This window comes from Anas platyrhynchos, chromosome 1, assembly GCF_047663525.1.
Source record: "Anas platyrhynchos isolate ZD024472 breed Pekin duck chromosome 1, IASCAAS_PekinDuck_T2T, whole genome shotgun sequence".
NCBI classification, from domain to species: domain Eukaryota; kingdom Metazoa; phylum Chordata; class Aves; order Anseriformes; family Anatidae; genus Anas; species Anas platyrhynchos.
In genome coordinates, this window is record NC_092587.1 from 92,403,945 (window position 1) to 92,431,904 (window position 27,960).

The window sequence follows — 27,960 nt, forward strand, 5'->3', positions numbered from 1 at the left end:
TTTCTCCAGGATATAGGATAAAAGACATCTACTCTCAGATATAAAGGGTTAGAGTGCCCAATAACGAGACTTGGTGGTGCTCTGAATTAAGACAGCTCAAGTCTCTGTGCTTGTAAAATCGGCAACTGACAACCTGACATAATGCACAGATAATTAAAAATCGACTCTATTGAAGAGCTGTTCATTGTACCGGTTACTCTGCACTAAGTGAAGGAGCCTGTGGGGAAAATAGTCCAATAGCATATTATGTGCAACAAGAATATTAAAAGTGCACAGGGAACTTTATTACAGAACTGCTTTCAATGTTGATATTACCAAAAGGCCTAAAAGCAAACTCCTAGAACATAATTCATGTAGAAGAAGAGTTAAGTGTAAAAAGCTAGAGATTTTCTCTACAGTGAGAGGAGGTATGTATTTCAAATAAACATTTTAAACAGAAATGAATTCATTTTCTATTTCCATTAGCCACTATTACAGATTTACTTCATTGCTGTTTAGAAAAAACACTGCCAAGAAGGAACACAGAACTGTTGTCAGAGGGGCTTGATGGGTCCATGCATTTGTTTGATGTGTATCCCAAAGGAGTTCAGCAACACTTGGCTTAGAACAACATCATACTGACATAGCACATTTTTCCAAGGGGTAAAACCAAGCCCAATCAATATTTATATACCATGCCTAGTACTGTGGATTTTATAATGTAAACTCCGAAGATTCATTTAGCATTTTCCAGGGCCATGAACCTTATTAAAATATAACCTTACTCCGGTGAGTAGCATGACATTTTTGCCTTTGCATTCATTCTGCCATCTGAAAACAAAGTCAAACCAGCATTTATCAGTTTAATTAGTAACATGCTTGACATTTCCTACTTGAATTTCTTCTCTGGCAGAAAGCGAGCAGAAAATGTTTACTTGCCCTTGCACCATGACCAAGAGACTTAAACAGAACTGAATCCATGTCTGCAAACTTATTCTGACACTCAAATTTATTAATTTATTAACTATAAATTTCTACTTCAGTGTAATGAGGCTTTATTTCCCAAATCAGTTTGCAAAACTAACAGAAACCCTCAACTCAGCAATTTTGCTGACACTTTCTGACCTTCTTAAGCAATAACTACATTTTATGCAAACAGGCAGCCAAACTGCATGTATTCTGTACCTAGCTGGCAGTTATCCCTGTAATATCCCACACTTAACAAAATACAAAAGACACAGAAGATAGAGCAATTTGGTTTTTATTCCCCTAGTCTTCACAGAGACCAGAAAAACATCTGTAAATCTTACTTAGGCTTAATTCATAAAATATATATGTTATAGGAACAGGTTAAAAAAGATACAATTCATCTGATGTATAATTGCAACTGAATGTACAAGGCTATACATGAGTAGACATTTATTATACAACTGAAAACCTAAGGAAAGTCAGGTGTTTTAAGATCTAGCCATTACAAATGAGACAGAAATAAAATCAGTAATGCTACAGATAACCCAAAACTCTGGTAGTTGTACCAAAAAATATGTATATTAAGGAAGTAATTCTGCCAACTGCTAAAAGACATGTTATTCATGTCATATGTAAACTAATGAGAGGAAAGTGTTCTGCCACTCAAAAACTTCAGTTCTAGTCTTTTATATTAAAGGATACTTAACAATTACCTAAATATTTATACTATGAACAGTATATGAAATCCCATTGGTGTACAGCAAAAAATGGCAATGTTGACATGAGTTGCATATACAAGATAGGACTGTTAAAAAAGTGGAGATCTTTTTAAAGAATGAATAAAATGATGTGGGCTTAGGAAAGTATTATCTAGTATTTACAAAGTATTTGTAGGTCCATATATTTCATTATGAGCATGCTTTCCTTAATTGATGCTCCTTTTTGAAAAAACACTCTTCTACTCACTCAGATTATCTCCTCAAAATTAGAAACACCTCCACATATTTACTACATGAAGTATTCACAATAATATGCTGATAAATACAGCTTGCAGTGTAATATGTTCTAATTGATATAATTCATTTTATTTCTGTGTTTGTGCCTTATACAGCAGGAAGCATCACTGCACAAAAAACAGATGGTATTCAGAAGAGTTGAAGTGAACAAGATTAAATGATAAAAGTGCTTAACATGTGAAGCGTACTTACCTGACTGCCAATAACAGAATAAACAGACAAAAAATTTTAGTGACTCTCATTTTTCTATACATATTTTGGAAGCTTAGTCACCAACAAGAAGTTGCGTTCAGCTCCCAATACAGATGGACAGATGGATAGTAGTTCTGCCAAGACCACTAGAAGACCTTTTTGGTATACAGCAGTTCAGTATTTTCAAACAAAAGCCTTCACAATTATTTTTTTTGTTCTCAATTGATTGTTAAGCTACTTTAGTTTTAGATGATTTTAAGACAGATAGCATGCTAGCTTCATTTTTTTTATTTTACATATTTATTTATATGTATTTTATACTAAAACCTTAAAAGACAGAGGCCTATAAACTGAGGTTCACTGTTTCTGCACTTAGCTTGCCACCACTTAGACTGTGAATCATTGCAATCATAGTGGAATGTTTGTTCAGTTCTTCCTTCTGTAATTTTACAAGTGCTTCTTTTTCTTCCAAGCGTACTTCCAATTGAGATTTTTGAACTTCCAGAGAAGATGCCTGCAAAAAAAAAAAAAAAAGTTACTATTTCCTCCATTGTTAACTGAAAAAAACATATACAGTATACAGCAAAAGCTAAGTGACCTAGTGGTGAATTTAAGTAAGCAACTAAGAAACACAGTTTTAAAATTATAAGCTCGTTTTAGAAATTCTTTTCTCAGCTATACATTTGGCACACATGAAAAGTTACAGCTACTGTTGCAATTTAAACATTAAATACCAAGTGGAAGAACCCACCCCCACATTACCATTGTTCTTTTTAACCAAGAGAAGTGGAGAAGTGCTCCCGGTTAAACCATCCATGTTTCATTTCAATCCACACACTGGTAAATATTAATTAAGAACAAGAGAAATATTTGCTATATACAGAATATCATCGTCCTAGAGATTAGACTTTGCTTCCAGCACTTAACTGGGAGCCTTACCTATAGGCAAGGATATATCAGCTCTGCTGAGGTTTCTGGGATTTTAATTTATGTATTTAAAAAATATTACCCTGTTAACTTTGTGGTATAGCCAAACCGGTCTCTCTCTCATGTTTTGAGAGAAGACATTGTTTTTAGAGATGAAAAATATATACTTCATTAGAATGTCAAAGACCAAGAAAAACAGATGTATTTTGTTGTATGCATACATACACAGTATCTTAATACAGGGTACAAGAAACAGGAGGGGGGGGGAGCAAAACAAGGAACTCCCCCCTGCATTTTACAGTAGCCCAAACTAGAAACTGAAAGGAGCATTCTATGTTCATTTATTTAATATTGCACCACAGTTTTTCTTCCAAGTATTACATACTCACCCACCTTGCCTTATACAGCCCTATTAAACCCTGACTGTGACTGTTCTCTTGAATTCGATTTCTTTTCTCAGCAATTCAAAACTCAAAAGGTACATAATTAAATCTGAGAGTTTGTTCTTCTCCACCACAGGGACTGGTCTACTTTATTTGGTCACTTTACCAGTCGAATATTGATTATCCAGCTTTATCAGTTATCTAGGTATCTAATACTCCAGTCTCCAGAGTGCAGACTGCAAATAATTCCTTACCTTGATACTCAGCTCTTTCCTTGCTTGTTCTGTTTTACCTAATTCCTTTCTAAGAACATCTACAGTTTCTTCCATGTTGTTTTTTTCTTTCTGTTGAGCTCTCAGTTTTTCTTCCAGAACTTTTATTTTCTGTTGCAAGCCTTAAAAAAAATCAACACATTAAAAGAGGGGTTGTCAGAGAAAACATACTGTATTACCTAGGAAACAAGAATATACGTTTATTTTTAATATTCAACATTGCTGCTAATAAGTGAAATACTGAGTAACGCCACCTATTGCTAAGTTCTAGCAGCTGCTTTCCAGCGTTTGCTGAAGAATTGAACTGAACTGTTGCATTTTGCAGTTCCTACAGAAAATAGGTCTAGTGGACATGCTGTGAAGAGATCCTGTAAGAACATATGATGCTGTGCACAGATTCAGTGAAATTCATATAGTCTGGGAAATCACATTTTTGTATCCTTTCAAAGATATATAGGTATATACATACATTTGTTTAATTCAACAGTTAAATTGCATGTCCCCAGCTACATTTAAGAACTACAAGTTACTAAGAAAAATATAGCTGCTTATCTACAGCACAGAACATCTATTTACACCGGTTAGTTCTTTAGGTTCAGTGATCTTTAGGTAAGTGACTTACTTGCAATTTTGCCATCTTTATCCTGTAGCTGTTGCTGTAATTCTTTTCTGTGATCTTCAGCTTCAACCAACTGTGCAGCAGTCCTAAAATTACAGAGAAATTTTACTTATCAAAGTGATATATATTACCATTTCTTTGTTCTAAGAAGCTAGAATGATTTTTGTCTAACTTCTAACTGCTGTCAGGAGCTTCAAATCAAATCAACCAAATTACGAAGGGTGTTAGCACAAGTTTTCTCTCCTTTTTTTCCCCTCATGAAACCATTATTTCCCTCCTTTGATCAAAGACAGAGTGGAAGCTACTGAAAGCGTTCATTCCAAAAGCCTAGACACCAGAAATTGGTGATCTTGATTACAGCCACAAGGCGTCCAAGGTACCTTGAACAGATGGAACTGAAGATAATAGAACTGAAATTGTCTTTCAGACAGAGTCAGAATTCTCTGACATTAGTGATTGAGATGGGGCTTTTAGCCCTTAGTATGCTCCTGAATTGACAATGTCATTGCTAACACCCATTTCATGCAAGTGTTATCATCTATGCAAACACATCTATGCACAAAGTTTTTCTAATACCATTCTGAACGTCTCCAGACTGTCATGTAACACTCAGCAAAAACTGATTTTCATATGACTTCACAGTAATCCATATATAGGTTATCTGCAGTCCTCACTAGTTAAGACTGAGGGAACTACATGTTATCCTAATATATAGGCGCTCTCATCCATCCGTTACAGCTGTAACCCAAGCACTTCCAACTCCACAAAGTCAATTTCCTTTCACCATTACTAACACACATCATCTCTCATTTGCCTCACCTACATGACACCTATTGTCACTCTTGCTTACTTTATCCGCTTACTATCTGACAATTTCTAAACTGCAGCCTCTGGCAATAAAGGGGGAAGAAGGATATTTCCATAGTCTGCTTTATTTGTGGTAGTTCAAGAATATCTATGCAGTAACCAGTAACTGATCACCACATTAGCCTTTAAAAAAGAGCAGCTTTCTCAGAATACACTCCCAATCATACTGAGCTGCATACTGCACCAGTAAGAGTTAGCGTCCACGTTTATTCAGAAGCAAATAAATCCATCTGTATGAAAAATTTTCCATTTGAATCAGAACTCAAGGCAGTAATCAGAGCAGTCCGAGTCACTGAGAAGGCAAGAGCCTGGAAGGATGAAGTGAACTTCGCAAGTCAAACCAAAAATGGCATTTTATTTCTAAAGTGAATTTAAGGCTTGCCTGTCAGCATATTTTAGGGATACCTTCTGCAAAATTAAGTATTAAATAAAACTTCTCCAATAGAAGCCCTATTCTTTAGTTACATGGGTGAAAGTTACATCAGACCTCTAATCTTAAACCATTAAAAATAGAAGAACTTATAATTTGTCCTCAAGAGAGAAGAAGTGAGTTTTATGGTCAAGGAATAAAGTTCCGCACCAGGGACAGAATACCAAATCAACACTCTTCCTAATATAACTTTTAATTTTGTAGGTTCCCCCCACCGCCCTTAAGGAAGCACTTAAAACCTGAAGTACTTCTGCTGATATAAAATTACAGAGAAATTCTGCAGGCTAAAAGGGAATACGTGGAAACCTTGGGTGATAGTAGCATTCAACAATTCAGCAACCACCAAAAAGAACCCCTATCCCTCCAAAGAAAATCCACCCCCAAATTGGGTTGTTATCATGAGTGCTTTTAAATTACTACTATTGCTGTAGGGTTTCCCTCCTGCCCCCAACGAATATAGTAGAAAAAACTGAAGTCCCTGCTACAGATTTTCATACACATACAACACAACTCTGAAGGATCTTTTACTTCTAGCTCTACTTCTCAGATGTTACTTAAAGCATAGACAATTACAAAATTGAATGCTAAAGCACTACTTCGCTTTACTGTCTACTTAAAGGACTGAATCAAACTTACCTGTCATTCTGCTGCTTGAGTGATTCATTTAGTTTTTTCATTGCTTCAATTTCTTTATTTAGGGAATTGCATGTAATCTGTAGATCTTTATGTTGTCTTTCAGTTGTTTCATACCTACAAATAAATTAGAGGATTATGGTTGAAGAGGATAAATGCTTTTGAAGAGCTTTTACTTTAATAGTTTGTCAAAAAACTTGACATCTGTGCCATCATCCCACACAAGCTGGAAGATACGTATTTTAAAGGACCATACGTGAAAAAACAAGTTTCCCTAATTATTAACGAACCTCTCTCCAGCAGAAAACTCTTAGTGACTGACAAAACACCAGATATCTGTGTTTAGGTATCTGACATACATAAACTGTTATAAATAAGGTTTTTCCAGTCATCTTTGAAGGGACCCTTTGAGACAGTTTATGACCTCCTGCTATACAGCGATACTGAAAAATGAAAATAATGGAGACAGTGCAAAGTGTAATTAATAACAGTTTGAAGCAGATCTCACATTTGAAGCAAATTGCTCTGCTCTCCTACCAAAAAGAAAATTCTCACCCCCTATGGTAGTTATCTCATTATTTTTAAGGAACAGCATTTAAAGTCTACAGATGGTTTAGAAAGTATGTTTTTTACTTTATAAAAACAGTATAACAATCAGTAAGTTATTTTATTCCTACTTTGGGGAATTTATAGCTGTTACATAACAGACTGAAGATGCTTTATTCTACACAGATTAGTCAAATGCACACTCATAAAGGATATAGCTACATACAACTCAAGCAAAAAAGTAGGTACTTCCACACTGGCCACAGATGTTTACTCAAGGAAAGTCATAATTGAGAAATCGTGTACATTTTTCCTCCTTCAATTACTTCCCTTATTGGCGGCGATATACCTTCAAAATTTCTGATATAACTTCTGAGTCTGTTATTAAACAACCAACTTGCTCTCAATTTTATCAGCTTCTTTGCCTTGCTGACACCTAGTGACAAAACTGATGCATGTGAGTTTGTAACACCATGAGTATTTTAAGCCTTTATTCTTCCAAAGCACATTTGTTTTCTTCCATAACTAATTTCTATCCCTATGTACTTTTTCTCTCACGTGTCCTATGTGGTTTTTGGTTTTATTTCAGCCTTAAGAGCCTAAAGGAATAATGTCTGTAAATAATTTGGAACACACAAGGTACTGCCTCTCTCTCTACATTGCTTTAACCTCATTTCAGTTATTTGCTACACAAGTGATCAAAGATGCAAGCTCAAAATAGACAGTATATAAGATCAAAGAAAGAAGCTGAGAGTATGGTGTAACACCGTCACAAATTAAGCATTGTCAGTTTGTTTTAGACGACAATGCCCAAAGTTTCCCACCATTTCCTGAGCTGGGGCCTTCAACAACTACGTTTTCACTTCTCACTCCGTTTAGCATATTAACTTCTTGAATGACATACTGTAACCTGATCTGCGGGCATACAAAGAGAAAAGTACTTTTTACTTAAAACCATGAAGTATCATGTAATGTTGCCCTTCTAACATGCTTAGCTAACCCAGAACAGGGTTTTGTCACATCGATTGACTATGAAGTATTTGCTTAGAAATCCTAAGCATCTTACCTCTGAAGAAGATCAACAGAAGATTTTTTCAGTATTTCATGTTCCTCAGCAACTGTTTGCAGTTTCCTGTTGTGTTGAAAAAGCTGCTCGATATCAGTCTGTGCCTTTTCAGATTCTATCTGCTGAGCTTTCAGCAAAGCATTAAGTTCTTCATTTTTTCGTTCTGCATCCTTCAACATTGCAGCAAGAGTTCTTGCCTTTGAGGAGAAAACCCCACCAAAAAAAATGCAGTTACAAGCAATTCTGTTTTATAAGTCATGTTTTAGTAGGAATATTAAAAGACATTACAGAAACTGGTCCAAAGAAACATCCTGTTTTCTTCTGGATTGTTATCATGAAAATTAATACTGTCCTCATTTGTAAGCATAGGTTAACTAAGCAAGATAAAGTTTCCGCATGTGCAAATACAGTTAAAGCTGCCCAGACAATTATTACTCCACCCCACCCCAAAGTCCCAGAGACTCCTGTTACTCACCTCGGACTCAGCCTGGGCCCTCTGGCATCGGTACTGGGCCATCAGCCGATCAGCCTGAGCCAGAGCCTGAGCTTTTGCTTCCAAAAGGTCTTGCAGCCTAGATTCTTTAGACTGTGCAAAGATGAACATTCATGTATTAACATTCCCTGAATCTACAGACAGCATTTTACCCCTACACATTAGGTTGTACTCACAGCTAACGATGCCAGCTTCTGTTCATAGACATCCATTAGTTCAGATATCCTCATATCAGTGATTGGCTCCTTCATCTGTGGAAATGTTTTGCAATTACTGCTACTGTAAATTTGTATTTACTTCAACAGATAATGTGTCTAAAAGAGCTTGGTAGTTTTGTGAGCTTTCTCTCCTTTTTCTGTTTACTAAGCACATATGGCCCTACAGATCTTAATTGTTCATTAAACTATGTTTGAGTCAAGTAAGAATGTTACTTGACGATTTTAGGATACATTTCTTAGGCAGTTCTGCTACTATACTGCCAATTTTGAACAGGTGTTCATATATGCTGATGCATGACTAAGTGCAAGTTCCTTCTGCTGTTCGTGCAAAAAACAATTACTAAAAAGGTATAATCTCTGCACCATTTTGAACCATTACATACATTTTTTTTGGCATATTAACAACCCCCACATAGCTAGCACCAGTTCCCAGCTTGCTTTCCTGTCCTTAAAACAGGAAACCAGTAGTTCCTTTTCCTGCTTGCAAAGCTGTAGTAATATCTAGAAGGACACAAACTCTAAGAAAAGCTTCTGTAAGCTCCATTTGCTTTCTCTGTACAGCAGTACTATTAAAAGTGTTCAAAATGTTTCCGCACACAGTTGAGCTTCACACAACATACGGAACACACAGAGATGAACTACCAGGTGTTTTAGGCGATTGTGTATACAGATTTTTAACTAATGCACTTTTAAAGGAAAATTCTACTTACTAGAAGGTCTAACAAAAGATTCACTGAATATTAGTAATGTTTTCCCTCCCTCAAAAATCAGAGCTGCACCAACTGTCACATTACTGGAAGCTGCTACACTAGTGCTGTTAGGCACTGCTGCTGCTCTGACTTACATTACTAGATACTCAGCAGCACACTCACAGACCGTCACATGCAGTCCTGAAGAGGATGATCAACAGGAATATCCAGTGGCAGAGTAAGAATGAAACCAATGAAGTGTCACTTGACTTTTTTTTCATACAATATTATTCCAGCAGCTGATTGGTGGCTTGCTGAATTTTATTCTTTTCAGTTGTGACAGAGAGGAGGGTTGCAAAGCTAAGGCTGGAGGCAATGCCACTAATACAGCTGGCGAGCCATTATCAGGCACATTCTGTTCAGTTTTTTGCTGTTTGCATACTGTTCTTTTGAGTCAAAGGAAAACATAGGCAACAATCCTTCACTCAGTCTAAAGTGGCTACAGAACAACTACTACCTTGCATTGAACAGAAAAGAGAAAAAGGAAATACGTTCAGTATATACCCAAAGATGTGCACCATACATGGTGCCTGTTTGAGTGTCTCCTTTACAATGCACGCTGCTGCACAGAAGTAAAAAGCTTCCTTCTGAAGTAATAATGCTGCCTTTCCAAGGAGGCCACAAAAATTCAACTTGAAATGCTCAAGATACAGCTACAGGCAAGAAAATGTAAATGCTTGTGTGCCTGTTTAGACGTACAAGACACGCACCATATTCTTATAAAGCAACATAATCATCTTTATTTCATCACAGGTTACTTCTTATAAAGGGGTAAGGAAACTCCGGGTAAGGCAGCTCCTTGTACGTCTCAGCAAGTCTAGTAATTCACAACTATATCTGAGATCTGTGTCCACCTCTGACAGAGGGAAGAGCATGGGAAACCGAACCAGAAGAATGGATTTAAACAAGCAGCCCAGCTTCTGATACTGCTCAAAGCATCATCATTGAATTTCACTCAGGAACTCAGTAAAAGGAGCAGATTTTTACAAGGTAGGAAAGTAAATTGAGCTCAGCTGATACAAGCACTGTAACCTGACACATGGAGGTTAAGGTTTTTATTTTTCCTTAGTAATTGAAAAAGTCAATTATTTAGGAAAAGTACGCAAATTTTACTAACCTCTAGTCCCGAATGAAGTTTCTGAATTAATTCCTGAATATTTGAAGTCGTGGATTCATCATCACCTTTAGAACAAGACAAAGAACTTCTCGGTGTAACGCTGGTCACGGGTGACTGCATTTGGATTCTTTTTGATGCGTGCTCTGTTTCTTGCTGTCTGTAAGCATTATTTGCAGCAATACTTTCACCGAGTCTGTATAAACATAAATGATATTAATGAAACAAGCTGCTACAAGTACTGCTGCAAGGACTGAAGAAGAAAACAATTTCACAGCCTAATTAACTTTTTTCATTGAAAAGACAGACTACTGGAACAGTTACATTTGCATTATCACCCAACATTAAGATGTGGTTCCAGATATGTGCCCACACTGTCTAGAGATACTGAAAGTAGAAGGAAAAACTTAAAAGCCTATTAAGGTTAACTGTTAGAAACAAGTACAGTACCTCACCAGAAAATGCATGTTGTTCAGCTCTCTTGAGCAAAACAGATCATCTGTGTCTTATTAGCCCAAGAAACAAGTTGAATAATGACATGCAAAACAGCATAACTGTGCCACTGTTTGTCAGTAGGAAGATCGAGAAGGTATTTAGTAAGAATGATTTTGTTTTTATCAGGAATGAAAATAAGATTGAATCATCAAAAGGCAAGAGTGTTAACAGTAAATTTTAGTTTTTCTCCTCTGTGATGGTATTTCACAATATTATATTGAATCACAGAATCACAGAATCTCTAGGTTGGAAGAGACCTCAAGATCATCGAGTCCAACCTCTGACCTAACACTAACAGTCCCCACTAAACCATATCCCTAAGTTCTACATCTAAACGTCTTTTGAAGACTTCCAGGGATGGTGACTCAACCACCTCCCTGGGCAGCCTGTTCCAATGTCTAACAACCCTTTCAGTAAAGAAATTCTTCCTAACATCTAACCTAAAACTCCCCTGGCGCAACTTTAGCCCATTCCCCCTCGTCCTGTCACCAGGCACATGGGAGAACAGGCCAACCCCCATCTCGCTAGAGCCTCCTTTAATATACTTATACAGAGTGATAAGGTCACCCCTGAGCCTCCTTTTCTCTAGGCTGAACAAGCCCAGCTCCTTCAGCCGCTCCTCATAGGACTTGCTCTCCAGGCCCCTCACCAGCTTCGTCGCCCTTCTCTGGACCCGCTCAAGCACCTCGATGTCCTTCTTGTAGCGAGGGGCCCAGAACTGAACACAGTACTCGAGGTGCGGCCTCACCAGAGCCGAGTACAGGGGGACGATCACCTCCCTAGCCCTGCTGGTCACAGTGTTTCTGATACAAGCCAGGATGCCGTTGGCCTTCTTGGCCACCTGAGCACACTGCTGGCTCATATTCAGCCGACTGTCCACCATCACTCCCAGGTCCTTCTCTGCCTGGCAGCTCTCCAGCCATTCCTCTCCCAGCCTGTAGCTCTTCTTGGGGTTATTGCGCCCCAGGTGCAGGACCCGGCACTTGGCCTTGTTAAACTTCATACAGTTGACCTCAGCCCATCGGTGCAGCCTATCCAGATCCTCCTGCAGAGCCTTCCTACCCTCAAGCAGATCGACACACGCACCTAGCTTGGTGTCATCTGCAAACTTACTGAGGGTGCACTCAATGCCCTCATCCAGATCATTGATGAAGATGTTAAAGAGGACCGGCCCCAGCACCGAGCCCTGGGGGACGCCACTAGTGACTGGCCTCCAACTGGACTTGGCTCCATTTACCACAACTCTCTGGGCCCGGCTATCCAGCCAGTTTCTAACCCAACGAAGCGTGCGCCAGTCCAAGCCAAGAGCAGCCAGTTTCTTGAGGAGAATGCTGTGGGAAACGGTGTCAAAAGCCTTGCTGAAGTCAAGGTAGACCACATCCACAGCCTTTCCCTCGTCCACCCAGCGCGTCACTTTGTCGTAGAAGGAGATCAGGTTCGTCAAGCAGGATCTGCCTTCCATAAACCCATGCTGACTGGGCCTGATCGCCTGCTTGCCCTTCAAGTGTCGCATGATGACTCCCAAGAGGATCTGCTCCATGAGCTTCCCTGGTACTGAGGTCAAACTGACCGGCCTGTAGTTCCCCGGGTCTGCCCTCCGGCCCTTCTTGTAGATGGGCGTCACGTTTGCTAGCCGCCAGTCAGCTGGGACCTCCCCCGATAGCCAGGACTGCTGATAAATGATGGATAGGGGCTTGGCCAGCTCCTCTGCCAGTTCTCTCAGTACTCTTGGGTGGATCCCATCCGGCCCCATCGACTTGTGCACATCCAAGTGCCGTAGCAGGTCACCAACCAGTTCTTCGTGGATGGTGAGGGCCACATCCTGCTCCCCGTCCCCTTGCACCAGTTCTGGGTACTGGGTATCCAGAGAGCAACCGGTTTTACCACTAAAGACTGAGGCAAAGAAGGCATTGAGCACCTCCGCCTTTTCCTCATCTCTTGTAACTAAGTTTCCCCCCGCATCCAGTAAAGGATGGAGATTCTCCTTAGTCCTCCTTTTTGTGTTGATGTATTTATAAAAGCGTTTTTTGTTATCTTTAACGGCAGTAGCCAGCTTGAGCTCCAGATGAGCTTTGGCCTTCCTAATTTTGTCCCTGCACAGCCTCGCTACATCCTTATAGTCCTCCCTAGTGGCCTGCCCAATTTTCCAAAGATTATAAACCCTCTTTTTCCTCCTAAGCTCAAGCCACAATTCTCTGTTGAGCCAGGCTGGTCGTCTTCCCCGCTGGCTCATCTTTGGGCACATGGGGATAGACCGTTCCTGTGCCATTAGGATTTGCCTCTTGAATAGCACCCAGCCTTCCTGAACCCCTCTGCCCTTCAGAACCGCCTCCCATGGGACTCCACCAACCAGTGTCCTGAGCAGCCTAAAGTCAGCCCTCCGAAAGTCCAATACAGTGGTTTTACTGGTTCCCTTCCTGGCCCCGCCAAGAATAGAGAACTCCACCATTTCGTGGTCACTCTGCCCAAGCATCATTACATCTGCAGCAGACTCCAGGGTGCTTGGACACCATGAGGACCACAGATCAGAGCCCTGTAACTGCAAGCAGACAGCAGACCCCCTGTTTCTTCTTCTGCTTCCTAGGACTGCATACAGGCACTTCACAGGAGCACCCTGTATTGCTGATTTCCCAGAAAAAGTACAAGGGCTTTTCCCCCCTTGGTATCTTGCTGCAGACAATCGCTTACTTACATGCACATTAAGGTGACCCTGCTTTAGCACTGCTGTTTTTATGGCTGTAAGGTGCCTCCTGTTCACATATACCCACACCCTTTGCCTTCCAACCCAGTATACCACTTCTTCACTTGATTGGCTGTGGTTATCCCTTCCCCTGTTGTTTTTAATTTAAAGCTTTCCTCATCATGTTCGCTAGTCCTTGATCCTTAATCAAGGAAACCACGCCTGTTTGACAGGGGTTACACAAACAATTGTTGACCAACAAGATCTGTCCGCTCCTCCTCAACCCCTTCCACTCTCACCCACAGGAAGAAGCGGAACACCGCCAGTGTTCCCCATACCCTTGTCCATCACCACGGGAGCCATGTAACCATGCTTGATAATATTCAAGTCTCCCCTGCCATAACATTTTTGCCCTTGTGGAAGGCTAGCAGGTGGTAATAGCCTGAGGGCTAGAGAATCCTCTGTATTTTTTCCCCCAAAACTTCCCAAATCTGATCTCCCGGAAAGTAGCAAGCCTCCTTAACTGGTAAGTCAGGTTGCCACGTTTTTAAGCTGTGAGGCCTTGAAGGAGGATCTGGTCTCTCTCTTTTTCATCATTTCTGATGCTAAGTCCGCTAACTTTCTCCTTACGGCTCCTTCACTTGGCACCACAGCTCCTCAGCAACCGCACACCTTCTGCAGGTTAGAAGACCACCTCCTGCTGCCCCATCTTAGGGAGAGGTCCAGGACACTCCCTGCAGCCTGAGCCCATCAGAGCTGCGTACCTGTTCTGAAATTTTATTAGAGTTGCTGCCTCAGCTTTCAAAATTTATTTTGTATCTGTTTTGATGGCATTACAGACCTTCTTCTACTTAGAAAATTACAACCCCTCACCCAGATTGCCCTTCTGAAGGCTATATCTAATTAGATATAGGGATTTTATTGATAAATAGTACTATCATAATCATAAAAACAGCATTTATTTTTTCAGGATGAACAGTTTTAAGCTGTTATCACCATATTTTTATTTAAAAAATGGAGCAACTTCCTGTACATGCCACCTCCGCCATTTTTTTTTTCCTCAGAAAAAAAGCAAAACACACAATGACGCAAGTTACCATGATTAGGCTATTTGATCATCCTTCTTCCTCAAATAAAAAGCAATTCAGACACGGTTCCAAGTTAAACTTCCGTCAGAGCACTCTGACAGAACATCGGCTGCAGTCCAAGTATAAAACTCTAAGCACAGACTTCAGAAAAGTGAACCCTGAGGGATGGAAGTCACTATTAGGCTCTCTAGAATCTAACATTAATTAACTGTCAGCATTTCAACTATTTCCTCTGTCCTCTAAAACCACTTCTGTCTCTTAAGTGCAGATTGAGAGGAAATGACAATTTTTCTAAAGTTACTAGCTCAGATGAACTGAAAGTAATATGTCAAGAAACACAAGCATCACTAAGGCCATAAAAATTTCAAATCCTGCCAGACTACCACAAAAATAAACTTACACAATGGCAGGAAAATCGGGTAAGGGTGCAGCCTCAAACAGTATTCTAAGTCCCATTTGGACTTGTTCTCTGTAGTCTGATGTTAAAGCAAACGTAAGAGGTGCAATCAGGCGTTGATCCTAAAAAAGAAACTACTTGAGTCAGGATATATAAGAGTAAAAAAAAAAAAACAAAAACAAAAAAAACACAAACATAATACCAATGCCCATGAGCACAGAAAATTTTTATCCAAAGCTGCCTTTTTAAGTTCTGCCCTTCTAAATTTCTGAACCCCAAAGTTAATGAAACAGAATGAATTTGAAAAACAGTTCACACGTGCATGTATTTAAAATTTTGTTTTTCCAATTAGAATTGACATAACAGGTAAAGTAATTACTTAATTCCTTCAAGTTTTTAAGTGCTTGATTTCCATCATAAAGGATCATAAGTGTTAAGTTTTATTAGGATTTCCTGATAGCTGTGGGACTACGATTGCTACCTATTAAGTTACACAATTCCCATTCTTCAAAGAAAACCCTCCAAAACAGTATGAAGTGGTTGACTGCCTGGTTTATTTTCCATCTGCAAGTAAGCAGCTAATGTACTATCCAGCCAGACTGTTTTGTCTATGTATATCACAGATGTATTCATTTAATAGTAAATAACCTTGCAAACTACGTGATTACATAGTTGTGATAACTTTTTGGTTTGCTACTTCCAAACTGTAATCCTAATAGTCTTAAAAGGATAATCCTTACCATGTATGATTGAAATAAGAAGTATGAAAGCAAACTGCTCTTATTTAAGAAGAACTAACAGTGAAACAACATTTAAGAACTGTACCCAGGGGACTATTCCCTATCAGTTTTACCACCTCAGAGACAAGCATGCAAAAGCATTTAGAACTGAAACTGCTGCAGTGCTATTAGACTTTTCTTCACACATACACTTTATAAGACATTTTAAATTCATACCTGCAGAATTTTGTAGAAGCTCACTTCCATACTAGCTACTTCTTTCTTCAGTGTGCTCATAAGATCAAGTGTTTTCAAAATAGTATCAGCAGCAAGTTTGCTTTTCAACATACAAATGCAAAAGCAAAGTGGAAAAAAGGCAGGGAGATCTGTCAAACCAGTACTGATAAATTCACAGAGTGAATAAATACATTTACAGAGTGAATAAATACATTCATAAAGATGTTAAACATCTAGCAAGGCATCAATGCCAACACTACAAAAAGTCACTCAAGAAGTCACTCAAGAAATCACTCAAGAAATCAGTTCCATGGACATGCTGTTGATTTTTTCCAGCGTACCAAGGACAGCAGTGAAACTCAAAAAGCACTTTCAACTTGAAAGTGAAATGGGTTTAATCACTGGCCAATTTTATCGGGCATATAACTCAGTTATATTGATATTCAAGTCAGTGACACTGAGTTGAAGGAATGTACATTCTTTTTTAGTACCATCATTGGCTCCCCTGTTTCCCTAGTATTGAGTATTGGGTGATATCACTTCTGGTAAGCTTCACCTCAGATGAGCCTAAATTAATGGATGCTTAAAATCATTGTCCCACATCAATGGAACTCTGGCTTACACACAAAACAGCACCAGAACGTTTAAGCCAGGTTTTATATATTGAGATGACCAATGTTACATTCTATTGCCACAGAAATATTAAATCTGATTTAAAAACAGTACTGACTTACTTTCATTTAAATGGCAATTTCAACTACAGTATATTTTCTGTTGTAACAATATTAAAACTCACACAGGTCTAGCTAAAGTAGATTGCAGGAAAAAAAAATTGTGTGCTTACCACATTTTAGAGTCCACTACCTTTGCCCCAAAACCAGCATCAATTCCGCTGTAGGTAAATTGGTGTTCAATCAGAGACACACATTGGCTGGCAGTCAGTACCTTTGAGGCATGCATTTTCAGTATGTCATCTCTACAGAGCAGTAGATTGAGTTAAGTTTTATTCTTAACATACCTATGCTTAGGTGTTTGCACCATAAGGAAATATTTTTAATAAGACAGTACATCCAAGCATGACATACTCCAAAAATAATTTTTAAGACCAACTATATAAACCACTTAAGTCACACTTAACAGACAATCCAAAAAAACCTCTGCTGTTCAACTAAAAACCAAACATACTTGGAAACAGACAGCTACAGGAAACCACAATAAAATAAGGCAACTTAAAGGAAGAAGATGAACAAAGGGGATTGCACAACCAGTGCCTAACACAAGAACTAGTTAGCTAGGGGAGAACTAGCCAAAAAAACTTCAGACTTCAGCTGAGATGCTGGACTACATCCTGCTGTCACATTCTCCTTACTTCAGGACACCAAGTTCAAAAAGGCAACAAGACAAAAATCAGAAGCAGAAGAATGCAAGCTTCAAGTACTTTAGAGCTGTATACTTGAAGATGACATGATAGATTTGCCTTCTCACCAAATCTGTCCCAAATCCTGTCAGAGACAAGATGTTACACTAGGTGACTAAAAAAGCTGTTCTGAAATTCTAGGAAACCCCTTAAAAAAAAGTTTAAATGATATCATTCTGCATTATTTTTACTCTTATTTCACAAGTCTAAGTTTTTACCATATTTGGCTGGGCACTGCATTAGATTTAGCTAGGCCACAATACTCCAATGATTAAGAAGATGGCCACCCACCTTCTTCCTTACAGTTTCACCAGAAACACTAATCATTTTTGATCTGTAAGGTGCTTCTGTACTGCTGAACAGCCACAACATTTTATTCTGAATCCCTCTACTACAAAATAATCTCGTAACAATTAGAAAGCTACTTAAGATCTTTCAAACTGACAATATTAAGTAAAATTAGTGCAGTTATCGCCATTAAATGCTATCAGTGTGACCCAAAATGGACATTTCTTCTAATACCTTGGAACAGATCATAGTGAAAAAGTCCATAGTGGAAAAGTCATAAATTAACTGCCAATAGGCACATAAAAAGGATATCTATGAGGACATTAATAGCCTTGACCATTCTTTCACACTTTTTCTTCACTAACAGCTCATCCACAATCTGTTCTGGCATCTGAAGATGATCAAGAAGAACAGGCAGCAAAAGATCCACAAAGTGTTCAGCTGAGGCACTGTTCCCACTATTAATAGCATCCTGTAATAAATTTTATGTCAATGTTTAGAACTACAGAGAAAGGAAGACAAGTCTACTCTACTTCTTCCTCCACCAGCTTGTAATCAAGCGTTCCTAGGCTCTTGCTATTTTAGGTTTAAGACTGTTGATCAGTATCACACTGGAGAAGGAAGTTTAACAAATAACAGTGAAAGAGTAGAAACTCTCACTTGTAGAAGTCCTTGAAAACAAGTCTTGTATAGCTTTGTATCTATCTGCCATCTGGCCATATGGCAGGTAGATATGGATAGATAGATATGGAACTGCCATATCTTCCATTTTACTTTCAGAACAGATATATTTTTGAAATACACGTCTTTAAAAGAAAAGCTGAGTGTTAAAGTATGAAGTTTTAGAACAAAAAAAATCAGGTATATTTTTACATGCTACTTTTCAAGTAAAATGTTATTAGATGTTTAAAAATCAAAACAAAAATATAGCTGCTATGAAGCACTTCAAACTCAGTTATCAGCTCTGGTACCTCAAAAATCTCTTTGAATAGCTGCAACGCTAGAACTGAACAGTCTTCAGAACTTTCCAATGGTTGGTTTGACAAGTGTACCAATGCAACAGATGGTTCAAAAGTCTTTGAGCGAGTCACAAATCTGGTATTTCCAGAGACTGGCAAGCCAGATGGTTCCAGTATTGCCTGCCGCAGGGTATGACGCAGTTCAACCACAGAACAGAAGGCGAGCAGCAGCTCTAAGATCTGTATGAAGTGAATGAAAGAGTTCAAACACTTTTAAACCAATTACTCATACAGCAATTGCAATTCCCATAGCACAAATCTGAAGAGATATTTAGGTTCTAATCAACTATTCTCGGCATTTTAAAGTGTTATGAATGATATTTTTCCCTCCATAAAGTCAAGTGAGCAGCAGCAATACAGTCCACTAGACTAAAGAAAACCATTGAGTGGTGAAGGCTTGCAACAGTTGATATTCAGTGTACTGCTTTCCTTTCTTAAACAAGAAAAGAAAAAAAGACAACTGCTGTCTAGTGATCTACCAGCAGTAGAAATGCTTTGGTATGCACTAAATTAAAAAAAACTATGGAAGGGAAAAATATTCTGAGATATTAATGAATGCCCATGTACAAACTCAGACGAAAATGAAAACGCCCCAAAAGGCACTATGTCCACACATTTCTAAGTAATAACCAATAAACAATGAAAGTCACATACATGGAAACATGAGCATTTATTTACTATGATGTGAAATGCACTCTTAGCAAATGTTTTAAGATTTATTTCACAGATATACTTTGCCCAAGCATTTTCATGACATATCGTATTTTAGTCTTTAGCACCAGATAGCCAACGTGTCATTTATTTAAGGTGGTAGTGAGACACAGCTGAATGGAATAGTGAACCCAAGTAATTTGTTCAATTACTGTGCAAGAACATACTCCCTAATTTGAAACTAGTGTCGTGGTTCCCTGACCATCAGTTCTAGATCTGAGTAGTATTAATTCAAGTCTTGGTATGTGAAGTGGGGCACACACTGCATTTCTGGTGCTGTGACCCACATTTCTTATTAGCCAAAGTATGAAAGGTATTTATATTTGCTTTTTGCTTTTTCATCTGTTGCCTGAAAACAGGCACACAAAACCTAACAAACAAAACCCAACAAAAACAACACACCAAGCAAATACAACCTGAGAGGCTTTTGAATGACTTAAACTGATAAACACTAAGTCACTAAAGAGTCTTGAAATCAATTTCTTTAATCAACCCTCATACACAAGGAACCTATTTATGGCTACAGAAATGGAATCAGGTTATGAGTTGTACCCTCTTAACCTTAAGATAAGAGAGCATAAATACCTTCGATGATGAGTTGGGATCCTTTCCGTGAAGGAGTTCTAATACTTGACCAAGGCACGAGGTGAAGTGTTCATACCTATAGCATACATGAGGGGAAAGAGGGTGCAGAAAAAAAGCATTTGAAATTTGAACTTTGAGATTTATACCAAGAAATGAAACGTGATCTATTTCCTTTTTACCCACAAACATTTCAAGTACAGTGATAGCTTTGATGGTGTAATTTTGCTAAAACAGAAGCTCGACTTCAAAAATATTCCAAGAATTAAAAAAAAAATATTTAAAATACACCAAGACTTTCTAGCTATTCTTATTGCTGAAGATTCAGATGGGATTTCAGAACTAAATTCTACTAGCTGAATTTGCAGAAGCAATAGACAAGCACTCTGCACATTTAATCTGTAGTGCACTACAGTAAAATTATTCTAACTTTGTCAATACTATTCTACCTCAAATTAATGTAGACCTGCAAAAAGGCACAATAGCTGTTCATGAAATTGTCCAACCACTGACACTGTTGAGACAAAGAATTACTGAAAAGAAGCATTAAGTAGTTCTTAAGCAACAAGGAAAGGACGTGTTTTGATTTACACTTCTGTGTGAAGCAGGTAACACAAGAATCCTTTAGTTTCAGGCAGCATAGTTATAATCAACTAGTAACACACAAGAAGCATCTACAGATTTTTTCCCAGTGTGTGGTTCAGAAAACAAATGGTATATAGCAAAAGAATTGAACAAAAGCTTATAAAAAATATCTTAAGTACTTTTTATAAAGTCAAACCATACCTAGTAAGATAATCTGCAACTTTGGGGTTTTTCAGAAGATCCATGAGTAGATCAACAGAGTATTTTCTTGTTAGAGTGCCATCTCCATTTACAACAATATTGAATATTAACTGAAAAGTCTGATGGATATTCCGAGCATGAAAGAGCTAAAAGAAAAAGGAAAACTATGTTCGAGAACATACTTAACTTGCTCAGGTCTCTTGCACATTAAAGTTAGATGGAATTAGAACTTGATTTTCCCAGTGTGGCCAATAGATTTATCAGCAACTTCAAAGTATCACTTACTTTTTCTCCTACTTCTTCATTTAAAGTAAGGCTTGATAATATTGAAAGAGCAAACACAACCACAGTCAAACTACTGTGGGCCAGGAAACTTATCAAGGTACGATAAAAACTCTTCACATTATTCTAAAACAAAAAAGAAACAGGTATTATAAGTTTCGTTTTGTTCTGTAAGAGCACCATACTTACAGATTGCTCATATTTTAAAATAAGAAACAAATCATTAATGATACAAAAATGTTAGAATGACAGACTTCCTCCAGGAAATCTATTTTAGCATTCTTCTACTGCACAACTACTGGAGTTGACATCAACGACTAAATTTTCTGTTGAATTTGCATAGGGTAGAACAATAAAAGGAGGGCAAGGATTTCCATCGCTATTTTAAAGACAGATAGACAGATAAAGTCATTTTGCTAAGACTTCAAAGAAGAAAAAAAAACACACTGAAAATTGAACCTCTCTCCTCTTTGATCAATTTGAAAATAGTTCATCCTTCCACCCCCCCTTCCTTTCAAGGTAAGCAGTACAACATTTACTATCACATAAATGAAATTTTATGCCTCTATCAAGAAATAAGTTACATTTGTACAGATTGATAAAGAGACATGGACTGGAACTGTTTGGATACTGATGTGCATTGGAAGATTCAAAGGCCCTGACCTGACATCACTGTATTTTATTTTTTTTTAAGGATTTATCTTTTGAAAATTAAGTCTTTTTTGGCAAACTGCAGTAAGTTTTGCCTGAAATCCAACTACAGTCTTTATATTTTAACATTTAGTTTTTCTACCAAAGATATATAAATTCAATTAGAATACATTCAAGTTTTAAATTCTCTTTGCAGAGAACAGTTGCAATAACTGAATGTGTAATGCAAGCCTGTGCAACAGCAAAGAAAACCCAGCTTCCAGTTGTACTGATTGTTTCTGAAATTGGAGAAAACAACCACCAACACTGGACACAACACTGAACAAAAAGGTCACGATTATTTCTTATGCATGGAAAAACATGCATAATAAATAGAAAGGTAATTCCTCATAGTCAAATAACTCTTGTCCTCAAGCCAGAGAGCCATGCCACAAAACCAAAACACTTACCAAAGATTTTATCTGAGTTTGAATAGATAAGTTGTGACGACAGAGATTCGCCAGAAGTCCTAAACATGGTATCGTTAACTCATCTTCAGTGGATTGACTGGAAAGAGAAGTCCAGAAGTTTAATCAAAGATGTTTTCATTAAAGCATCCTGAATGTAGTTACTTTTTTGAGTAAGATACCATTCGTGCAAGCAAAGCAAAACTAAGATCTGCAGGCAGCTTTTAACTGAGCTAAACAGCGATAACAAGAATTGGAGATGAACATTATCAAAGGTCCTTTATTTCAGGTGTTTTTAATAGTCATTAGACCTGCACAAAATTCATATTTTTCTAAAGCAAGTCTGCTTATAGGAGCAGGCATGAATATTTCCCATGGCTTCTGTGTTTGTTAGCTTCCCCTTCCTGGGGATGGGCTAAGAGGCCAATTAGCATTCAGCCACCCACAACACCACATTTGACAAACTTTAAAAACATGTTTTTTAAGTAAAAATCTCTGGTAACTTCACAGCAAAAACATCACAGCTTACTCTGAAGACCAGAAAGCTAGTACAATACTTCACATCATCTTCAGAAAGTTTACATGTAGAAACCTAGCTAGGGACTTCTCATGAGGAAAGACAAGTGAGTACACACTTACACGTGGTGCATTAGAAATGAAATCAATTCATCGAGGTTGGCACCAGCGCAAAAGACTGGAACATTGTAGGTTAGCCTCTGAAGCAGCTGAATACTCTGAGGAAATAAAAAGCTATTCACATATGTCTTCCTTATAGCATCTCACTGAAGAACATTACAAGTACAAAAGGCTTTTCCTACAGCTGAAACTTAAAGAAGAAATAACCAAACGCTACAAATGAATTCATTTTCCAACTGTAATGTTAACATAATAGTTATACAAGCTGCTGCAAGTACTTGGAATAAAATATCCTACCACACTGACTACTGTGTACTTATTAAAAGCCCAGACAGGTTAGTAAAGTTTTATTTTAACAGAGGAGTTCACTTTTTAGCCCACCAATTCTCCCCTTTTTCCTCATCAGCCATTCTGTCACTGAGAAAGGGGTTCTGTACCAAAAGTTTCACCAAAATCTAAAAGCACTGTGTAACCTCTTGCAGAAAGCATGTTTACAGTAAAACATACCTGCTGTAAAAACCACCAACAGACCTAGTGATACTACTTTGTCATACAACATTCTTCTGGCATATAACTGAGTTAACGTGACATGAATACACTTGGATGTGACAAGAATTGCAGCATGGCTACGGAAAGCAGACGAAATGAAATCTCACCCTGTAGAACACCTAACATAAGAGCTTAAAAATATAACTGTATCTATTTGATGATTACAAAACCTTTTCCATTGACTGATAAGTCACCTGGATCCCCAAGTCATCTTGTACTCCCTAGTATTTTGAGAAATATGCAAAACGTTAGAAAAGTGTTTGTACTTGCCACTTGATTAATTTCCAACAGATCAAGGGCAACATAACTGCTAGTAAATTCGTTTTTCTGTTTTCCCTCTTCTGAAAAGAAAATTGTGATCACAAATAGCCAGCAAGTGTATGCTGAAAGCTCAAAACCACATATGAGAAATCCTGCACATATTTTTATTTATTTATTTATTTTTAAAAGCCCAACATTACTGTTCAGTGCACAGAACGGACAGGTGTAAGCTGGTGTAGTCAGGCAGATATGTCAAGTGTTCACTAAAAATAACTAAAGCAATAATGTCATGATGTCTGCACTTAGCTCCTAAAAATGCGATTCCATTAGTACAGCCCCTTACATTCACTAGTAAACAGCAATGATCAGAGGAAAGGAGGCATACATGCCCTGGAAACCTTCAGTGAGAAACAGGAACCACAGCTTTCCCTTCACTCATTCCCATTTACCTGTCAAAGTACTGATTAGACAAAACAAAATCTAGGTTTTGGTTAGGAACATTAGAATAAATTAACAAGTTTACCTCAGCTGAAAAATAAGCTTCCATTCCCTCATACAGTGATTTCATGCAGTAGAAATTTCCAGTTTCAAAAAGGGTGGTTTTTTTATTTTTATTTTTTGTAAATTAGAGAAGGTGAGAAGCACAAGCAATCTTAAAGAGAACATGCAGAAATTTATGTAGTGCTAAAATCTCGCCATGTTAGACTCACACAGCAAATAAAGTAGGAAAAGCTTATATCAACTTATATGAGGGAAAGCTTATATCAACTTTCCCTCAACACATACTGTAGATGTATGTAACAATTCTTAAAAAGCTCTACCTGAAATAATGTATACTTCACAAAAGTAACTAATCATTATTAAGCATTAGATCCTGTTACCTGTAGTAATACTGGATCGTTAAGATTAGTAGAGCTTCGATGAACCACTCCTGCCAGGACACTGGTCAGATTGTAGGTATCCTGAAGAGCTTCTCTAGTGTCATTGTCTAAAGCTAGAATTCAGGTATTATTAACAAAAACACCCTATGTAACAGCAAAAGCAATCATTGTATTAGCAACTTATCTAAGCATAAGCCCTAGTCTTTGACTATTTTTTCCAAGCAGATTTCACAAAAACAAACAAACAAAAAAAACCAAACAAACAAAAAAACACCAAATCATCACAGCTCCTACACACTTTACTCTCTACCTAAGCTCTGAGCTTACAGTGAATTGAAATGCTATTTTTCTTTAGGATGTTTCAACACTGAAGAAACTGCCTACCTCCAAAGTGTAAGCTCCATCTGAGATTTTATATCCTGCAGTTAAAAAGTTTACAGCTTAGAATCAATGACCTTAGTTTCTTGCTTCATGCAAGGGTGGCAAGTAGACTAAAACTGATACCTTGATAAGGTTATCTAGCAACAGTAGTACAAAAATCCAATTCTGCTTAGGCAGTCCTGGAAAAAACATCGTGAGCAAGGATGACGGGTAAAGCAACAGATCAGCTGGAGGAGGACTGACTCTTAAAATTTTCCAGACTGCACAGGTTGGGAAAAATAATTATGACCCCCAGCAACAATTTTTACAATATTTTACAACATTTTACAATAACCATTAAAAAAAATAAAAAATAAAGACGAGTAAGGGGTCATCCTAAAGGTCTCAGAACACCAAGAACCACCCACACTTAAGGGAAAACTCTAAGCAGAGAGCAAAGGGATAATTTTTCCCTCTATATGTAACCTACATATGTAGGTTATGGTGAACACATAGCTCCCTAGACAGTTAAGTCCCACTTTTTGTGGGAAAAGGGAAAAAAAATCCATCCCTACAAACAGGAGGCTCCAGAACCTGTTTTCTAATCCGGAAACAGGAAGTACCTGGGCTCAGGATATTGTAGAATCCACACTGCTGCCTAGCAAGCACTCCGATAGGAGAACTAAACTGAGACAAGGACAATCATTGTTATAACATTTTTTTCCCTCCTTTCACATCCCCATGGCAGGTTTCTTAACTTAGGAAATATTTTCAAGCTCTCAAATCAATGCCCCTAAAAGAAAATAATTTCTCACGTAGCCCAGTGGGGAAAAAAAAAAAAATCTGACAAGCACGATTATTGTCATTTCACACTAGTGACTTGAACTCTGTTTCTAACAGTGATTTAAAATCTTATTTGGCCTTGTATATACAATTGGGTAGCTCAGCCAAGCACTCCATCGTGATGAAAAATACTTAGAACATAAGGTGTGAAAAATTAAGTTCAACACATGTGCCACAATCAGCACCCACCTTGTCTCTCCTTTCTCAGACACAAAATTAGGAATTCAAATGTAAACTTTACCTAGCTGTGATAGCAAGGTAACCAAAGCCAAGGTTAGAGAAGGGTCTATATTAGCATCCTCAAGGAGTTCTACTAGGCAATTAAGACATTCACTTGGTAGAATCTGGTTTGAAACAAATAATCGTGTAAGCTTCAGTCCTGAGATAACCTGGAGATGAAAAGAGAAAAACAACCTCAATTACTTAACTGCTGCAAAACATTTAATAAAGAAGACAAAGCACAGTGTTACATTAACTACATTTTGCCATGTTTGACAAACTGAGAATGTATCCGCCACTCTAATAAGAACATCCATATTTGAATTTGCTGCACACACACAAAAAAAAAACCTGCGGAAAAAAAAAAAGCTTTTTTTTTTTTTATTATTCCTCTGTACATACCTCCTTTACGCTTTGAAAATACCAAGTTCATATTGCCATCAGTTTTGGGACTTGTTTTGTTTGATTGCCTTTTGACAGCATTCATTGTAATAACACATTCTGGTTAAAATGCAGAAGAATGCTTATTACTTCTGTGCATATTGAAAAGAATTAATGCCAGGTTGTTCCTCATACAGATTTTAGCATAAATAAAAGACAGGATTTATTTACTTTTAAAGAACAATCATACATACTGCTCATTACAAACGTTTATTGATTAGCCTTCAGCTCAACCCAATAACCTACTTTCTGAAGAAGCGGACAAAAATACAAAGGTATTACTCTGCTTGAAGGTAAAAGGTAACAGTGCTATTTTGTGAGTACTCTATGCTTAAGATGAAAAAGAAAACTTGCTTTCAGGAAAGCCGATATAATAGTATGTTGTAAATGATATATTTGCACATCAGTATGGGTAGACATGAGTTATATGTGGATAATGCAGCAATGCAGCATTGATTTTGCACATCCCCTGTGCGCCTCTCTACAGTGGATATGGAGAAGGAAGTTAAGCTGAGTACCAGTTTTTTTGTTTATGTTTTAGTATTAGCAATAAAACCAATGTATTTGGAAAAGATACTTCGCAGTGTAAGCAATTAAGCCAGGGTGTCTCTCTCATCTCACCAAACAAGCCCCTGACAAGGCTGTAGACAGGTCAGGGAAATAAGCAAGACTACCCCTTAGGGACAAACACCTCTGTTCACAAGTTGCATGAAAAAGGCAGAGGTCAGACACAAGAGCAGTCTGTCATTTAGACTGTATTCTTAAGTCACAAAATGATTTTTGTTGGGAAGAATTTAGGCGATCTGGAAAAACATCCCTTATATGCTTAGCATATGTACATATAAGCATACAGCATGCAACTGTAGGAATATACACACAGAAAAAGCATACGATTGTACAAAAAAAAAAAAAAAAAAAAAGGCGAAGTAAGAGCAGAGGAACAGAACTAAACACTGAACCGTTTCTTTTCCCTGGGAACTGGGAACCGGGCCCCGGGCGGGTTTCCCCTTCCCCTTCGGACACCTGGTGCCGCTGCGGGGCCGGGCCGGCCGAGCCCACGGTGGCCGCAGAGCCCAAGGCGATCGCGGCGGAGCGGGGCCAGCCGCTGCCCGGCACCGTGGCGGTGCGAGAGGAGCCGCCCAGCTCCCCGATCCCAAAGGAACCCCAGTGCCTCCCCCTCAGCCCGAGCTGCGCCGCTCCTCCGCCTCTCCCCCCGCGGCCTGCAGCCCCGGCGCCATCCTCACCTCCAGGCTGCGCTGGACGAGCGCCGCGTTGCACGGCGTCTTAGCAGCCTTATACTGCGTGGCTGCCAGCAGCAGCGACTTCATGCAGCCCGAGACATCCATGGCACCCCCCGGCTTCCCCCTCAGGGCAGGGAACGACACAGCCCGTTCGTATTTCCCGCCGCCGCCGCCATTTTGACGGCAGCGCCCACTGAGCGGGAGCGCCCGCCTCCCCCGCGGGGCAGGGCGGGAGGAGCCGCCGCCGCCGCCATTTTG

General features: G+C 38.6%; 1 protein-coding gene across 2 annotated transcripts; it reads right to left on the reverse strand.

Moving 5' to 3' along the window:
• Positions 1-1,224: 1,224 nt before the first annotated feature.
• Positions 1,225-27,955, reverse strand: CIP2A (cellular inhibitor of PP2A). 2 transcript variants are annotated; one of them, XM_027449462.3, is made up of 21 exons: positions 27,706-27,955; positions 26,043-26,190; positions 24,599-24,711; positions 22,911-23,005; positions 22,275-22,371; positions 21,178-21,300; positions 20,893-21,038; positions 20,110-20,185; positions 18,766-18,993; positions 18,107-18,266; positions 16,934-17,075; positions 16,090-16,189; positions 15,137-15,255; positions 10,477-10,669; positions 8,569-8,643; positions 8,375-8,485; positions 7,900-8,096; positions 6,291-6,404; positions 4,361-4,443; positions 3,721-3,860; positions 1,225-2,670 (listed from the first exon to the last, which is right to left on the reverse strand). In XM_027449462.3, the coding sequence occupies exons 1-21, from the start codon at positions 27,805-27,807 to the stop codon at positions 2,500-2,502; spliced, it is 2,733 nt and encodes a 910-aa protein (XP_027305263.1). In that variant the 5' UTR covers positions 27,808-27,955; the 3' UTR covers positions 1,225-2,499. The 2 variants fall into 2 exon arrangements, with proteins under 2 accessions (XP_027305263.1, XP_027305264.1); XM_027449463.3 differs by having other exon boundaries at positions 25,991-26,190; positions 27,706-27,914.
• Positions 27,956-27,960: the final 5 nt, after the last annotated feature.

Excerpts from the sequence above, each read along its gene's own strand:
- CIP2A (XM_027449462.3), bottom strand. The coding sequence starts at position 27,807 with ATGGATGTCTCGGGCTGCATGAAGTCGCTGCTGCTGGCAGCCACGCAG. Across the intron at positions 26,191-27,705 it reads TCGTCCAGCGCAGCCTGGAG|GTTATCTCAGGACTGAAGCT; the intron begins GTGAGGATGGCG and ends TTTCATCTCCAG. Across the intron at positions 10,670-15,136 it reads CCCGATTTTCCTGCCATTGT|ACTCGGTGAAAGTATTGCTG; the intron begins GTAAGTTTATTT and ends ATGTTTATACAG.